The sequence below is a fragment of the Urocitellus parryii genome, chromosome 3, assembly GCF_045843805.1.
Source record: "Urocitellus parryii isolate mUroPar1 chromosome 3, mUroPar1.hap1, whole genome shotgun sequence".
NCBI classification, from domain to species: Eukaryota; Metazoa; Chordata; class Mammalia; order Rodentia; family Sciuridae; genus Urocitellus; species Urocitellus parryii.
In genome coordinates, this window is record NC_135533.1 from 99,892,355 (window position 1) to 99,911,491 (window position 19,137).

A 19,137-nucleotide genomic window follows, 5' to 3' on the forward strand; every position below is an offset into this window, starting at 1 on the left:
TTCAAATTGTTCTTTTTTATAGTTATCATTGCAGAACAAGTATTATATAGTCTAGTGTTCTTAAATACCTGTAAAAGTGTTGCATAATATTTTATCAGGTAAAATAAATCACAATTCATCTGACAATTACCTACCTAGGAGACAGTTAAGAGTTGCATATTTAATCACCTTTATACATCAATATTTATGAAGTGTCACTTATACACATTGAAGATACAGAAATAAGTGGCTCCTGTCGTATCTAACTGGGAAGAGTGGAACAAATATACTTAGAATGCAATTAGATAAACTCAAGTTGATAAGGAAGCAGGTGGGCCAGGTAAACTGCTAGAACCAGGTAGTGTCCTAAAGAAAGTGATATCTAACTTTTTGGAAAAGTGCAGGAAAATATAGATCAGAACAAAAGAAGGAAATAAAAAGCGCTTGTGTTCTTATTCTTCCAGTATTTTCCTTCCATTATCACTCAAATTAGATATTGAATCACCCTAAAAATCTTTGCAGATTTTACTGGCAAAAAATGATTATATTTCCTTATTGCTGGCAAATTTCAGTATTTTATGTGGATTTATTATATTTGTCTTTTTAAAAATTGTTTTATATTTTCCTTGAATGATTTCTAATACAGTTTTGGCATACCTCTGATTATATGATCTTTATTTAGGATATAATTTTGTCTATAACGCAAAAGTAGATTTTGCAAACATTTTCCCAGTTTGTCTACTTTTTAATTTGATACATAACATTTTTTTGATATGCAAGAATTTTGTATTGTTAGATAGTCAAATATGTCTCTTGGAGTTTTTTCCCACTGCTCTACCTTTTATAAATTACTGCTCTCAGAAATCAGCTAGTTGTTATTTCTTTTCAGATTTTAAGACTGTATTTTTATATTTAATAATTTTATAGGATTTAAGACCTGTTTTTTGGTTTCTTGTATATTTCAACTCTATTTCAAAACTACTTTGTTATGCTGGGCATTCTTATTTCATGATATATTTTAGTACCTATTACTTCTCTCCTTTCAAACTTTCTTTGCCAAATTTTTCTACCTATTTTCATTTGAACATTCTTTGTGATAAACTTTGGGATAATAAACTTTGGGATAATTTTAACCAGAACTCCAATACAAAGGACTTAAAGTTGGCATACTACACTGACGCAGCCACTTCAACATTTACAGCAGTTCAATTCACAATAGGCAAGCTATGAAAACAAGGAAGGTGTCCTTCAACAAATGAATGGATAAAGAAAATGTGGTATATATACACAAAGGAATATTACTAAGCCATAAAGAAGAACGAAATTGTAGTATTTTGCCAGTTAATGAATAAAACTGGAGAATATCATGCTAAGTGAAATAAGCCAGTTCCCCTTCCCCCCCCAAAAAAGGCAGAATGTTCTCTCTGATATGTGGATGCTAACCCCACAAAAAGGGAGGGGAGGATTACAAGTTCACTGGACTAGACAACAGGGAATGAAGGGAAGAGAAAGGGAATGGAAAAGACAGTAGAGTGTGGCTGGGAGTGTGGCTCAGTGGTGGAGTGTTCGCCTAGCACACGTAAGACACTGGGTTTGATCCTCAGCAACACATTTTTAAAATAAAATAATGGTATATGAATATATATATATATATATATATATATAATAAAATAAAGGTATATGAATATATATATATTAAAAAAACATATATATATGTTTTTTAAGTTCTACCTTAAAAAAAAGAGAAGACCGTAGAACAAATTGGACATATCTTTCCTATCCTTATATATGGATACCGACCAATGTAATTCCACATCGTATATGAACACAATAATGAGATTCTAATTGGAACAAGTTATACTATCTACATATAATATGTCAAAATACACTCTACTTTCATATATATCTAGGAATAACAAATTAAATAAATAAAATTATTAATTAGAAAAAAAAAGAACTCCAAAAATTCTCTTGGGGGTTTATTAGAATTTTGCTAAATTGGGGCTGGGGTTGTGAATCAGTGGTAAAGTATTTGCCTAGCATGCGTGAGGCACTGAGTTCAATCCCCAGCACCACATAAAAATAAGCAAAATAAACACATTCTGTCCACTTACAGCTAAAAAAATATATTTTAAAAAAGAATTTTGCTAAGTTTATTGACTGATTACCAAAGAATTACAGAATCTATTTTTTTCATTCAAGAACATATCATGTATATCCATTTTTTGAAGTCTTCTCTTATGTCTCTTAGAATATTTATGTCTTTCAAAATGAAATGTAGGCTTTCTGCATTTTTTGTTAGGGTTGTTACTACATACTTCATTCAATTGAATTGTTTCATTCAATTGCAAATGGAGTAATCTCCCTATTCTCTTTCATGTCTCATATAGCTTTACATAAGAATGCTGTTGATCTATTTTAAATTTAATTGTCTTTGTAAAATTTATTAATTTTCATTCTTTCCAGTTGACCCTTTTGGATATTCTAGAGGAGTACTTGAATTGCAGATATTTAACAATCTGTTCCTTCCTGACCATTTAAACTCTTCCTTTTCAGTATTAATGCCACTTTAGTCTTATTACATTATTTAGGTTCTCTGCTGAACACTGAATAGAAGTGGTAAGAGCTGGTGTCTTTACTATGCCCAGATTCCAAGAGTAATTCTTCTGTAGGTTTTGAGAGAGATCTTACTAAGTTTGGGAAATACTTTTCTCTTTCTAGGTTGTTAATTTTTAAAATTAATCATGAATGGGCATCAAATAGTATACAATGTTGTTCCAATATTTTTATCATCATAGATGAGAAGCAAACTAATTAATTTTCATGCATTTGTGATTTTATAGGGCTTCTGACTGTGGTTGTTATATATCAAAATGATAGGTAACATTTTGTTTCTTGATTAATTCCACCAAAATTATAGAATAGATTTTATAGAATTTTAATCCTTTAAAATTGTTGAGATATGCTTTATGAGCCAGTATATGATCAATAAATATTCTCCTTACATCAAAAGAAAATGTATTCTGCAGCGTTGTGTATATATGTATGTGTGTATTTCAGTTATGTCAGTTTTCTTGATTGTATTGTTCAAAACTTGTATATCCTTCCTATTTTTGTCTTCTTGTTCTATCATTTACAGAGAGGGGTAAGTTACCAGTACAAAAAAAAAAAAAAAAACTAGTTTTGGAGTGTGGATTTGTATATTTCTTCTTTTAGTCCTGTATTTTGGGTTTGTATATTTCAGTGCTATACTTTTAAGATTATACAAATTTATAATTATTACAGTGTTTGGGGGTTGATGCTTTCATCACAAAGAATTTTTATTTCTAATAATACTTCTTGCTTCAAAATTCACTTTGTCGGACTGGGGATGTGGCTGAGCTGTAGAGCACTCACCTAGCACATGTGAGGCCCTGGGTTTGATCCTCAGTACCATATTAAAAATAAATAAAATAAAGGTATTGCATCCAACTACAACTAAAAAATAAAATATTTTTTTAAAATTCACTTTGTCTTATATTTTTATAGCTATATCAGCTTTCAATTAGGTACCATTCATATGACATAATTCTTTGCATTCTTTTTATTTCAACATTTATATTGCCTTTAAAGGTATCTCTTAGAAGCAACATTATAGTTGAGATTATTTTTAATGTTATGTACAAACTTTAACTTTTAATTGGGAGGTACATAGATTCCATTTATATTTAATGTTATTGTAATTTTTAAAACTTTAAATTTGCCATCTGTTTCTGTTAGTCAATTCCTTATCTGTTTATTGCTCCTATGGATTAAATATTTTCATTATTTTATTTGACATCTTACTAGCTTGTTATTAATTTTTCTATTATTTTAACTCTTACTCTAGAGATTATAATTTTCATTCTTGATTATTAAAAGTATTTTTCTCAATTCTCACACAATGCTAGAACATTTTAATTCCAATTACTCTTTTCTACTTTTTGTTCTATTATTGTATATATTTTAGTTCTCTGATTTAAACCCCACATGACATTATTTTGTCCTTTCATATGTTTAATATTTATTCATATCTGGCCACGTATCAACCCTTTTTATTTTTCCTTATTCCTTTAGGTATCTCTATGATTTCATTTCTTGGACCTTTCTTTCCCTTGACCCAGAGTCAGCTTTGGAACTCCCAGATGCTCAACAGGTGCTCAACACAGCTGACACACTCGGTCCTCCTAACCAAAGGGAGGCGCTGTGCATTGCCTTCATGCCGCCCAGACAGCCCGTCAGGCTGCACCTTCTCTTTCTCGGCTGCAGAGGGCGCGCATGAGGCATCGGGCGCTCAGGACCCCACGGGAGATCGCCGAGGGGCGGGGCCTGTGGGGTGGGCGAGGCCTGCGAGAGGGGCAGAGTCGGGTGCGGGGCGGAGCTGACCGGAACCTGCCGGCCGCAGTCCTAGCTCCGCATCGGGTAGAGCGTGTGTCTGAAGACTCCACGGATCGCCACGAGGCAGCCGAAGGCGGGCCCGTTACCCGCCGGCTACCGGGAGCGAGCTGAGCGGCAGAAAAGGAAGAACGCCCGAGCACCATGATCCCTCTGGAGAAGCCGGGCAGCGGCGGCTCCTCCTTGGCTGCCACCTCAGGCTCGGGCCAGGCGAGTCGGAGTCAGAGCGCGCCGCGCCGGCTGCCGCCGCCCCAAACCCGCGGGCTGCTGACAGAGATCCGCGCTGCCGTGCGCACTGAGCCTTTCCAGGACGGCTACACCTTGAGCCCTGGCCGAGAGCTGGGCAGGTAAGGGCTGGAGGGGGGCCGGGGAGCGGGACGACCTCGGCCGGGTGCAGAGCCTCCAGGTACTCGCCGATAAGTACCGCGGCTGGAAGTGGCGTTAAGCACCGATAACGCGCTTGGTGACTTGGCACAAACTTAGGGGCTGGCGGCGACTAGGGCGGCAGAGTCGCTGCCCTCCGCAGAGCTGGTGTGAGCTCCGCAAGCGACTAGCTGCTGGCCATCGGAGCAAAGTACGAAAGAGCGAGGTATTCGTTGCCTCTGGTTACCGCGAACCTTGACGCCTTCCTCTGCTCACGCCTTTTCACCATCTGTAATGATTTAAATGGTAATTTAGCGAGATTAGTGTGTGAACCACACTGCAGATCTGAAATAAAACTAGAGGCTTATGAAGTCAGCTTTGGTTTTGCCTTTAGACTTTTCCGGATTTCTCCACCGCTCTCTGTGGCCTTCATGAACTGCAGCATCAGTAGTGACAGCTTCCTTTGCACCGGTTGCTGTATTAACTTCAGCCGCCTTCTGCTGCCTTCATCGTTTTCCTTTTCGTGGTTGGTTTTGTGCCTTTTTTGTTGTTGTTGTTCTAAAATATTTCGGTAATTCAGATAAGTTTCATCTGTAGGGTCTTGACCCTTTTATCACTCTTTCTACTTTTCTGTGAGCCGACTCTTGCCTGCCCTGCTCTTTATGGGGGTTAGGAAGAACTTAGATTTCTTTTTTCCTTTCCTTTTTTTTTTTTTTTTAATTGTTAAAGCGAAGCCTGTTTGGATGCTTTACATTTTGTTTGTTTAAGAAGAGTGATATAGCGATTTCTATGGGGTTTTTGAGACTCTTCTTTTGAGACAGTTTAGAGAAATTGTTGGAGGTCAGACCTGAGTTCAATATGCCTTGCCCTTCCTCATGAGTTTGCCTTTGGGTGGATGATTTAAGACTCCTCGGCCTCACTTTTCTCATCAATAAACCGGAATAACGACAGTACTTACCTCATGGAGATGTTGTGAAGATACAGTGCCTGGAAAGTGCATACCACTGGGCCTGGCACATAGCGTTCATGTTCACCTTTATTGCAAGCCTGTGAATGGTTGCAAAATACCTCCATGTTGTAATGGGAAAGGCCCTGACAGTTAGGATAGCCTTCAGCTGGGGTCTTGGAAAAGGAATTGGTCACAAATTATTAAAAAGGCACAGCTTTACAAATATTAAGATAACTTTTCAGAATATTTTTTTGCCTTAACATCCCAGTGTTAACAAAAGGAAAATACCTTTCAGGAACAAATTTTCTTTCACTGTGCTAGACACTAATTGACTGGTTCAGTGTACACTATAATTATGATACTAAGAGAACAGCTACTGGCTGAGCGAGGTATTTCTAATTTATTGAAATTCCATACAATCTGAAGTAACCTCAATAACATAAAAAAAAAAGAAAACTAAATTTTCCATTATTGGCATGAGTTGTCTGCAAATGTTTAAGATGTCAAGCAATGTCTTGTACATTTAATTACAAATAATTTAATCTTAAAAACTGATTTGCACCCTATCAGGTGTCATGGAACTAATTCCTCCAGGAATGTTTCTTTCAATCTTTGTGTTAAGCCCTATTATAAAATCAGATTGCCTCCAAGGGTTTTTTATTTTAGGTTGTGATGACTTCTGCTTACTTTTGCCTATATAGGTGTGTATATTTCTTTTTTTCTTTTTCTTTTTTCTTTTTTTTTTTTTTTTGTAGTTGTAGATGACCAGCAAGCCTTTATTTTGTTTGTTTATATGTGGTGCTAAGGATCGAACCCAGTGCCGCACATTTGCTAGGCAAGCACTCTGCCACTGAGCTACAGCCCCAGCCCCTGTGTATTTCTTTATAAAAGGAATAAATCCTGAAGCAGCAGAAAAGTGCACTTGACATAAGAGCCTAAAACTGAAATACTTAGACGTAGATACTTGACAGAAGATCTTAAAACTGAAAACCACAATTAATCTATTTTTTGTGTGTTTTTGGTCCCCTTTTTCATCTTGAAGTTTAATGTAACAGTTAAGAATATGGGCTTTGGAGTCAGTCAGTCTGGGATAGAATCTTGGCTTTTATTAGTTACGTGGACTTGAGTATATTACCTAATCATTGATTGCCTCATAGAGTTGTTGAGAATTAAATAAAACACATTTATAGCCTTAAGGCTGTGCTTAGCTTAGGGAAAACACTCAATAAATGTAATTCACTGTGTAACTCAATAAACGTTACTATTCTTAATGTAACCAACAAAAAATAAGAAAACCTGCACAACTGCAAAATATGCCTGTCTCTGGCAAAAATAATGAACTCTTGCTACAAAGGGCATAGGAATTGTTTATAAGTCTCCGGAGGTAGAAGTTCTGCTTTGTGTTATAAGCAGTCCTTGTTTAAGATTCATAAATTTTGTCAGTAGATTGTGGTTTTAATATGTTGAATGTGTTTATGCATGACTTTTTTCCTGACAGGGTAGAAAACTTGTCTATTTTTCCAACTGTTAACTATGGTTGCATTTCTGATATATATCTAATTGATCTCATGCTGATATATAACTTAAAATATCACCTTGGTTGTATTTTAATGATATAGAGGAAAAATAAACAGTTTTATTCACTTCATACTATGGCCTTTCATTCAGTAAAATAGAAAGGGTTCAAAGAGTAAACTAAACTGTTCAAGATAAATCAATTTCTTTTAAATGTTGGTATTATTTTATAAGAGATATAAATATAATGACCTTTCAAAGAGAAGTTTTTAAAATGGTCAATATTGATTCCAGAGTATACAGGATGTGATATTGAACATTTTAAGAAGTGTCACATTCTTCCATGTCTTAAGAGTTCATAGCAACATAAATGTGTAAATATATGATGTAAAACTTTTATTGCTTCAAGTTTGACTTGTTATTCCTATACCCCTTTCTTTGAGTCGGGATTTGTGCCAGTGTAAACCACATTAATGATTTCATTACTGAGGCAAGGACATAAGACCTTGAGTTCTGAGGATTTTTTCATATTGATTTCCCTTGAGTTTATTGATAATATAGGAACAGAAAGATGGTTTTATAAATTTTATATTATACTAATTTTCACATTGGATGATTTGCCTTGTATGTATTTTCATTACATAGTCCCCAATTTAACGCTTTTAATATATTTATAAATCTTATATTAAAACATTTTAAACCAAAAGCACATCTTTTGTCCTTTTTATTACACACTTGATTTGATTTTCCTGGGGCGGGGGGATGAGTTACAAATGTAAGTTCCCTGCTGGACAGGTCCTTCATAAATGGATATGTTTTACAGTTTTATAATTTTCTCATTGGTTCTCACCACAGGCTTATTTGGAAAGCCTATTTATTAGATGAGAAAACCAAGTCAGAGATGAGGTCTTCTGAAAGACCTCAGAGCCTCTTTGGATTCCTGACTTTGAAATCATTCCCATTGCACATTGATGTTTTTCAAAGAATAATCTATAGGGCTCAGATTGTTGCTCAGTGGTAGAACACTTGCCTAACACACGTGAGGTATTGGGTTTGGTCCTCAATACCACATAAAAATAAATAAATAAAATGAAGGTATTATATCCATCTGCAACTAGAAAAAAATATTAAAAAGAATTATCCATAGTCTATCTTGTAACTAAAGCAGTTTTCCTTAGATTTAACAAGAGGCTATATTAATGAGAGCCAAATAGGAATAAACCTTAACAGGTTTCAGTGTCAGAATCGTTCCCTCCTCACTGGGGCCTTACAGTAGATAGGCCTGTCCTATCTCATTCTCCTCAGAGCAGTTAAGAGTAATAGGACAAGAAAGGACTGTTATCAGAGAATAAGACAATGTTTAAGCTGAAAGTCAATTTAGGGATTAGTTTATTTCTAGACCTGTATGTTCTTTACTTAGATTGATGTCTGTAAGTAACAACTATACGTTTAAACCTTTCAATTCCTTAAGCATGTGCCATAAATTTTAAGTTATAATTTGTTTAGATATAAAGACACTTGTTAAATAATATCCATGTAAAAACTTCCTTATTTTAGGACAAGAGTTATATAGGATTTCTTGGCAGCTAATCATTTATTTGAAGAATTATATTTATAAATAATTTGGGGTAATCTGATATTTTCAAACAGATAAAAGAAAATTGGCTATGTTTGTGCAACATCTGTAAATTAAGAATTATATTTTAATTTAAAATACATGAATTTAGGGGCTGGGATTATGACTCAGCGGTAGAGTGCTCACCTAGAACGTGCGAGGCCCTGGGTTCTATCCTCAGTACCACATAAAAATAAAATAAAGATATTGTGTCTAACTACAACCAAAAAATAAAAATAAATATTAAAAAAAATTTTAAATACATGAATTTAAAACTTAATGAATTTCAGTCTCTTTGTAAAGCTATAAATAAAACTATATAAAGTCTGATTATTGAACCAAATTGATTTACCTCTAAAGGTACATAAGAGCAAGGCATGGTGCGGCACACCTGTAATCCCAGCAGTTTGAGAGACTAAGACAGGAGGATCACAAGTTCTAGGCCAGCCTTAACAATTTAGTGAGGCCCTATGCAACTTAGGGAGACCCTGTCTCAAAATAAAAAGTGAAAAGAGATGGGGAATTAGCTCAGTGGTAAATTGCCCTTGGATTAAATCCTCAGTACACCCCCAAAATTTTTTTAAATAAAGGTATATAAGAAGAGACTAGATTTATTCAGGGAATTTTCACATGTAGAGTTCAAATTAAATCACCTCTAAGTATTGCGGGTTGGGTATAGCTCAGTGGTAGAGCACTTGCCTAGCATGAGTGAGGCACTGGTTTACATCCTGAGTACTGGGGCCAGGGAGATGATCTAACACCTCCAAAAATTCTCAGTTCCTTGATTTTTTTTTTGTACAAATTGTTTTCTTCAGTTATATCACAGATCATAAATTATCGCCCAAAACAATAAAAATAGCTAATGATTTCTAAAAATGTGCTGAATGTTGTGTAGTTTATAAATCTCATTGTCCTTAGCCTTTACTGCTCTGTAAAGTAGGTGATATCACCATCATTTTATAGATGAGGCATCCAAGGTTCAGGAAGATTGACTAAAATTGACCAAGATTATGCAGTTTCTAACCAGAATTTAAAACCAAGTTTGACTTTCTTTTTTTTTTTTTTTTTTTTTGGAATAGCGTGTCTCTCTGTGTTGCCCAGGCTTGTCTCAAACTTGTGGGCTCAAGCCATGTACTTGCCTCAGCCTCCCAAGTTGCTGGGACTGCAGGCATGCACTACCACATCAGGCCCAAGATTGACTTTTAAAGCCCTTACCTTTTCTTAACATTCATATTTATATCTTAAGTTGAATGTATTCACTGATTTTTATCACCAGCAGCATTTGTGTTTTAAACTAAGTGTTATTTTAAAAGATTTCAAAAATTAAAAATCATTTAGAAGTTTATAAAGTAAAAAAGTTACAGTAAGCTTAGATTGATATATTTTTGAAGAATTTGTATATAAATTTAATTTAGTCTAAATGTATAATACTTACAATATAGTTATGTCTAAATATGCAAATGCTTACCATTGTGTTATAGTTGCCTGCTGACACATTTCTTAAAACATATCCTCTTAATCAAGTGATGCATAACTGAACTGTACTAATGTATATTAAGCACATAAAATAAGGCACTACCCTAGATTCTGAAAGTTATTCCTTAATGTAACAAATCAAGCACTGTCCTCTTTATAGGCATAATGTCAGATAAAGATCTTATGGAGGAAATTACATTTGTATGGAGCCATAAATAATGGATGGGATTTTGGTTGTGGTGGTATGTTAGAATTGACAGTAAAACCAATATGGCACAGTGATAGGAAAGTTCAGTGCAGAGAGAATGGCAAATAGTCCAATGTATTAAATGTTATAAGGTTAAGTTGCCATAAAACTTTATTTATTTAACAAACTATTAAGAGTATGTCCTTTTAGTGTGCTATCTGATGTATTTACATATCTGCCACGGGTGGGGTACAATGGAGATGTAAAGATAAATAATAAGTGAGATCCCTGATGCACAGTCTAGCTGGAGAGACAGTCATAGTACAGCAACTTATTTCAGACTGATATAAATGAAACAATAAAGTTATGAACAAAGTACTTTATTGTAATCTAAAATAAACAGGACTTTATTTCATTTCTTCTTTGTATTGCTTAAATTAGCATTTACATTTTCTGGTCTTTGCCTGAACCTTATATATCCTATTATCTATACATCTTTATCTGTAACCCCCATTTGAACTTATATTTGGAATCCATCCAGTAAAAATAGGATGTTCTTTACCGGAAAGGCACCTCAGACTTCTGTCCAAAACCTAACACATTATCTTCCCCCAAAATAATTTGTTTCTGTTTTTACAATCTTTATTTCAGTTGATGGTACACATTTACACAGTGCTCATATTAAAAATCTAGAAGTCATTCTTGACTTCCACCTTTCCCTTCCTTCTATCCTCATCTCTACCTGCAATTTAATCTGTCACTGAATGCTAATGAATCTTAACTGTGAACACCTTTTAAATGTATTCTGTCTTCTCAGTCTCTACTGCTGCTGCTCAAGTTCAGGCCCACTGCCTTGAATTATTTTATTGACTTCCCCAGTTGTAGTTATCACTTGGCAATCCATTCTTCACAACACAATGAGAATGAATTTTAAGCAGTTATTTTAAGAATTTGAATAGATCCCCATTTTAAATCATAAGACCCATGCTCCTTAGTAAGTCATACCTGAAGATTTTCATGACACCTTCCCGTATACTATGTTAGGCACTGGTCATGCCAAGAAAAATAAGACTTGATTCTTAGAGATCTTGGACTGGGGAATACAACTTAAATATCACTTTCTCTTGTTATAGATATCAATATATCTTTCCTTTCCTTCCACTCTGAATTACATCAATCACTGAGTTGTTTACTCCAAATGTTTAATGAAAACCTGAATTCTCAGTCTTGTGCATAATAGTGAACTATAGATGTTCATGAAATTAATGAATAGTTCTTAAAATTATAACTGTGTCGATAGGAGTACATTTGGCTTTTAAGTCAATGAGGAAAGTAGAGGTGCAGTAAACATTTTTTTACCCTTTGGATCTTATTGACCCTAACTCTCTCTATATAACTTAACTATGACCCCAATGTTTGAGAAACATCATATTTAAAACATGTTTGTAGAGGCCTCAACACCTAAAGTTAAGGGTTGAAATTCAGCCACAATTTTTACCCATAGAGCCATGGTAGGGTATGCATATTAGAACCCTTTAGGGGTGGGTAATTTAGGGGAACTCTATGATGATGTAGTTTACTTGAACTCTGTATCTTGCATGTCTAATGTTTACTTGGACTCTGTATCTTGCATGTCTAATCTTATATTTCTTTGTACACTGTGGTTCTATGAAAAGAACAGCTTCCAGAAATCTCTTTATCTCCTCCTTCCTCTTCCTTGAGTGGTTTTAAGGTTTCTTCTCCTATTACACCAGTAATTTAGAGATGAAGGCAATACATGTGATCTGCTATCTGTGTCCCTTTCAGTGGTATGCAGTATCAGAACAATGGAAGAGTTTTCTTCAGCATGGGGTTGTGTTGGGGTTGGCCATCTATAGCCAATTGCCTTTGTATACCTCATGGACTAATAGTGATTTTTACATTTTTTTTCCCAAATAGAAAAGTAAACAATGTTTATTACCTGGGGACAATGTTGGGTTTAGAAGAAAAGGATGTTTAAGGTTTCCGAAATTTCTTTTTCACGTGGCTCAATTTTTCTAATTTTTTTGGACTTTATAGCCTGATATTCTTCTTTTTTACTTTTTTTATTGGTGCATTATAGTTGTACAAATTGATGGGATTTATTGTTATGTATTCATACATGCACACCATATAACAGTATAATTTGACCAATATCAATTCCCAGCATTCCCCCCCCTCCCTCCTTGCCTATCACTCATCCTTTGCTCCCTTTCCTCTACTGATCTCCCTTTGATTTTTAGAAGATCCACCCCTGCCTTTGTTTTCCTTTTTCCTCTCTTTCAGATATGAGAGAAAACATAGGACCCTCTTCACCTTGGGAGTTTGACTTATTTCACTTAACATGATGGTCTCTAGATCTATCCATTTTCCTGCAAGATTTTTACAATTTTTAATAATTAAAAAAATAAATATATTTAATGCCATGAGCATCATATGAAATTCAAATTGTAGTGCCCATGATATTTTACTGGACCCGGCCACATCTATTCATTTACCTTTCATTAGTGATTGTTTTTTGCTCTATAATAGTGAACTTGTAGTTGCCATAGAAACCATCTTATCCAAAGAACCACAAATATTTGCTATTGTCTCTTTATAAGTTTACTGATCCCTGATACATGTAGTACATGACATGATGGAGAGAAAAGAATAAACCTAAAACTGGGGAGTGAAGCACAAAAACAAAGGTGGTGTTGGAGTAGTCATTTGTGTGGACAGAGAGCAGTGAAACCTGGTCATGGTGGCACACACCTGTAAAACCAACAGTTTGGGAGGCCGAAGCAGGAGGATTGTAAGTTCAAAGGCAGACTCAGCAACTTAACAAGGCCCTAAGCAACTCAGCAAGGCCCGGTCTCTAAATAAAAAATACAAAACAAAAAGGGCTGAGGATGTGGCTTCTTGATTAAGCACCCCTGGTTTCAATCCCTAATACCAAAAAGGAAAAATAAATGGATGAGAGCCTGATGAGGTGTCACAAGAATGTAATCCCAGCTACAGGTTGAGGCAGGAGGACCACAAATTAGAGGCCAGTCTGGGCAATTTAGCAAGACCCAGTGTCAAAGAGCTAAGAATGTAGCTCAGCATTAGATAGAGCACTTGCCTAGCATGCATGAGGCCCTGGGTTCTATCCCTCCTACTGTGAAAGGAGAGTGAAAAAAAGGGAGGAGTGGCGGCAGACAAAGAAGCCCTGAATTTAGCCATGACTGTTGCTATAATAGAGTTCCCAGTATTTGCAGGTTAGCAGTATGTGAATCCAATTTTCTGTTGCTTAATTGCTTATTTTTCCTTGTGGTCTTCAGAATATATTTTCAGGCTAATAATAAGTAATATTTTATTTACTGCACAAAACTGAATTGCTTTGAATTTTAGGTATGGCAGTAATAAACATTTGTGCATTTGATGTAGGAGTACTTTGAGGGCCATTGACTAAGTCATTTCTAATTCACCAGGAACACAATTGCTGTTAATGATATTTTGAGGCTTCATTTCAGATCGTTTTTTGTGTGTGTTTGGGTTTTTTGTTGTTGTTGTTGTTGTTTACAAATTCAGCTTTCTCTTCTTTTGAAACTACTGACCTGTAGGTATAGAAAAAAAATTGTTTCAGTTCAAAGTGGCTTTATTTAAACTCTTATGTGACTGTTAACAATAAAGGAACTAGAACAGGCAAGTGAGACCGTTTATACAGTCTTGACAGTTGGTACTGGTTCCTGTAGGAAGTGAATAAGCCACACATGGGCACAGGGTGAGGAAATTCTCCAGCCTCAGACCTTGAGCCTTGCTCATGTAGAGGAGAACCAGGTAGTTTCAAGGCCCACCAATCTGCCTGTGGCCTTCAATGTCTCTTCAGCTCTTTATCTTCAGTCCTTGGTCCCACTATAGACAGGTTCTGAGTCCTTCCCACCTGGATCCCCTTTTAACAAAGACAACCAAGGCTAGATGCTTTGCCAAGCATCAGAGGGAAAAACAACACACCAAACTCTTCCAGAGAAAGTGAAAATAGAGAACACTTCCCAACTCAATATATGAGGCAAGTAAAACCTTTACACAAAACTTTACAAGACAACAAAGAAACAAAAGGTCAAGTCTGTATTCCTACAAAAAAATTAGAAATTATACTTAACAATGTGTGTAACAAACTATAAAAATACAAAATAATAGTGAAGAATAGTACCTCATGATCAAGTGGCTTAATCCAGAAAAGCAATATTAATTTAGCCTTTAAAAAAATCTACTTATGTAATTTACCACATTAACAGTATGTGTTAAAAAAACATACGATCATCTCGGTGGATACCTCAATGTTAGTGTATAAAATTAAACATTTATTCATGTGAAAAAAAAAGCTTTTAGCAAACTATTCATGTAAGGCAATTTACTTAATGTGATCTACAAATCAGTTGTACCAAATATCATATTTGATGATGATATTTTAAAATCTTTCTCTTTGAGATTGGATACAGGTATGTACTGTCACCAACCCACTAACACTGAGCTAGAGATTTCACCTCAACAGGAAAGCAAGAAAGAGAGAGGTAAAAGAACTAGACAGGAATAATAAAACTGTGATTAGTTACTGATTACATAATGTCTGCATGGAAAATCCAAAGAAAGTCTATAATTAACTATTAAGATTAATATGTAGTCATTGCAACTACTTTAAAAATATTAAACTTTTAAGAGTAAACCCAGTGAAATATATGCAAAAACCAAAAAAATTACATAAATTACTCGGATATTCCATGTTCATGGACTTAGAAATCTCCATATTATAAAACATAAATTCTTCCCCAAAATAATCTAGAATCTATGCAGTTTCATTTTAAATCCCAACAAATATTTTTTGTGGAGATTGGCAAGATGATTCAAAAATTTATATGGAAATGCAAAAGGATAAAATAGCAAATATAATTTCAAAGGATAATAATAAAGATTATTTTTACTACTAGATATCAAGACACTAATTTAGACAGTATGATATGAGTAAAAGAATAAATGATCAGGCCGTGGCTCAGTGTTAGAGCGCTCACGTAGCATGCATGGGGCACTGGGTTCGATCCTCAGTACCACATAAAAATAAAATAATAAAATAAAGATATTGTGATCACCTATAACTAAAAAAATAAATATTAAGAAAAAAAGAATAAATGATCAATAATATACATTCATGTTTAGTAAGAATACTGCCTGGGAAAACTATAGTAGAATTAGTTAAACCTGAACATATGTAGACTTTTCAACCCCACAGGTCCTCTTTCTCCTAGATAGATAATATCTGATAGACTATCATGTGGGAAAGAGTGGAGTCTATTCTGTACTGCTTGCTCTGTGGAGACTCAGACTCCAGCCCTTCAGTTGAAGTCATGGTTAAGCTTGTTATGAAAACATTATTAAAATAATAATAGGTGGTAGTGGCAAGAGAGATTACCTCATAGTTTGAAAGAAGACATTGGCCCTTGGCATTAGGTAAAAACTGTATGATTTCCAAGTTGCTAAGGATTCAGTGATATTTACAGGTGATTAGAATTTACCCTGTGGTGAGGACTATACTAAACAAGTGACATGCATTTTATATACATACAGTCCTCCATATCCATGGATTCAACCAACTGTGGACTGAAATGATTAAGGGAAAAAATGCATCTGTCAGGCGCAGTGACACACACCTGTAATCCCAGTGGCTTTGAGAGGCTGTGGCAGGAGGATCGAAAGTTCAAAGCTAGCCTCAGCAACTTAACAAGGCTCTAAGTAACTTAGCAATACCGTATCTCAAAATAAAAAATAATAAAGGTCTGGGAATGTGACTCAGTGGTTAAGCACCCTTAGGTTCAATTCCTGGTACCAAAAAAAAAAAAAAAATCTATACTGAACATGTATAGACGTTTTTCCTAAAACTATAGTCACTATGTATTAGGTATTATTTGCAATGTAGAGATGATTCCAGTATCCAAGAGGATGTATATAGGTTGTATGCAAAAAAGTACATGATTTCTTTAAAATTTGTAAATTCTAATTAATTATACAAGATAGTAGAGTGCATTTTGACACATTATTAACAAATGGAGCACAACTTCTCATTTCTCTGGCTGTACATGGTGCAGTCACACCAGTAGTGTAATCATACATGTATATACAGCAATAATGTCTGTCATTCTACTGTCCTTCCCATCCCTGCAGCCCCGCCCCTTCCCTCACTCCCCTCTGCACAATCCAGAGTTCCTTCATTCTTCCCAATTCCCCCACCCCGCACTATGGATCACTGACAACTTATTAGAGAAAACATTCAGCCTTTGGTTTTTTGGGATTGGCTTATTTCACTTACCATGATATTCTCTGGTTCCATCCATTTACCTGCAAATGTCATAATTTTATTCTTTTTTAAGGCTGAGTAATATTCTATTGTGTATGTATACCACATTTTAAGGACACCATTTTATATGAGGCATCCTTAGTTTTGTTATCTGCAGAGGATCCTGGACCCAGTCTTGCATGGATATCAAGGAATGATTGTACTTTAATTATCATAACTCTAAAGCAGATTTTGCATCACTTGTACAGATAAGAAAAAAAGAGTTTAAGAGGGTAAATAAATTGCCTAAGATGTGTCAAATGCCAGTTGTGGGATGCAAGTCCAGAGATTATAACCTTAATCAATATGCTATCCTGATTCCCCTGTTTGACCTGCTTATTAGTTTAAGGACAAATTGTAGAGCCATAATGTCTCTATAATGAGACTTTTCCTGCTGGTGCTATATTTAGAATTATATCATGATTGATATCATTTTGGAAGGGTGATACTGTTCTTCACATTTAATTAGATGATGATGAAATTCATATTAAGGAATCTTGTGGCCAATTTCTATTAAAAAGTAAAATGTATTTTTTATTATTTATTTATTTATGGTTCGTAAATAAATAAATCAGGTATTGAACTGAGGGGCACTCAACCACTCAGCCACATCCCCAGCCCTATTTTGTATTTTATTTAAAGTCAGGGTCTTACTGAGTTGCATAGCACCTCGCTTTTGTTGAGACTGGCTTTGAACTCAGATCCTCCGGCTTCAGCCTATGAGCCACTGGGATTACAGGCATGCGCCAATGTGCCTGGCTTATATTTTTAAAGATTAAATCATTTATGCATAAATGTACAAAAATGGAGTTATTTTATGTGTAACTCTGCAAAAAATATTGACTTTAATATTTGATTATGATCTAAGCCCATTTTGTGCTGCTATAACAGAATACAACAAAATGGGTAGTTTATAAAGCACAGAAACATATTTGGCTCAGGATTTTGTTTTGTTTTGTTTTGTTTTTATACTGTACTTGGAATTGAACCCAGCACCTCACACACACAGGTACATCCCCAGCCCTTTTTTGTTTTTATTTTGAGGAAGGGTTTTGCCAAGTTGCCCAGGTTGGCCTCAAACTTGTAAAAATGCTATCTCAGCAGGAATTACAGTAGTGCTCCATAATTTCTGACTTGGCTCAGAGTTCGGGAAACTAGGAATTCTAAGATTGAAGGTTCACATCTGGCAAGGGCCTTCTTGTTTCATTACATGGTGGAGTGGCAAGATCACTAACTCAAGAGAATGCGAAGGGTGCCACACTCACTCCTTTACCAGGAACCCATTCCAATGATAGTGTCATCAGTGTACTAATTACCTCTAAAGGCTCCACCTCTGAACTCTTTATTACAAGGGGTTAAATTTCCAACACCTGAACCTAGGGGGACACATTCAAATCACAGTAGTTGATTTTTACAGATTTATAAATTATATTTTATTTGATAAATCTAAATCAATATCCCAAGTGATATTGCTACTTTGTGATTGAATGAGCTAAATTTGAATATCCAATAATGGGAATTTAGAAATTTGTATTAATATATGCCATCTCTGGAAAGTTATTGGTTTTAACAGTGAATGTTTGTATTTAATTCCAGGGGTAAGTTTGCAGTGGTAAGGAAATGTATAAAGAAAGATTCTGGAAAAGAATTTGCAGCCAAGTTCATGAGAAAAAGAAGAAAAGGCCAAGACTGTCGGATGGAAATTATTCATGAGATTGCTGTACTTGAACTAGCACAGGACAATCCTTGGGTCATTAATTTACACGAAGTTTATGAAACTCCATCAGAAATGATCTTGGTTCTGGAATAGTAAGTATTGTCTTCCTTCAGTTGAGTTTGTTTGATGGTCTGTACTTCCTTTATGGGATGCCACTTCTCTGTAATAATGTGCAGGGTCTGGTTCTCTGGAAAGGATTTTCCAGTTCATTTTCATTGATGTTCTTCATAAATACCTTTACCATGCTTACTATGTCACCTACTTCTCAGCTTTTGTGAGATACCTGGCAATTTTGTCCTTAGATGGAGAAAATAAGGCCATTAGACACACATTCCCCTGAGCATCCCTTACTCCTCTTGAGTATCTCTGTTTTTACTGTCTCAGACTTTTTCCCATCTGTTTGAAGACAGATTCAATTACTCAATGCCAAGGCTAAAACCCCTGTCCTTGTTCTTTAATTCTCATCCTTTCTATTCTGGATGTGTGTTTTGATTTTTAATAAGTTACATAACTTCTTTCAAGAGTTTCAGTCCCCCCTCCTTTGGTAGTTCTTTTC

At 35.3% G+C, this 19,137-nt stretch overlaps 1 protein-coding gene across 3 annotated transcripts in view; it reads left to right on the plus strand.

The window, feature by feature from the left end:
• The first annotated feature begins 4,385 nt into the window (after positions 1 to 4,385).
• The window catches only part of Stk17a (serine/threonine kinase 17a), a 30,354-nt gene continuing 15,602 nt past the window's right edge, over positions 4,386 to 19,137 (plus strand). For 2 of the 3 annotated variants that reach the window (XM_026410656.2, XM_026410657.2), the window contains exons 1-2: positions 4,386 to 4,739; positions 18,461 to 18,673. In XM_026410656.2, the coding sequence (XP_026266441.1) occupies positions 4,537 to 4,739; positions 18,461 to 18,673 (416 nt within the window). In that variant the 5' untranslated portion in view covers positions 4,386 to 4,536. The remainder of the gene's footprint in view (positions 4,740 to 18,460; positions 18,674 to 19,137) is intronic. The other variant, XM_026410658.2, reaches the window with a different exon arrangement.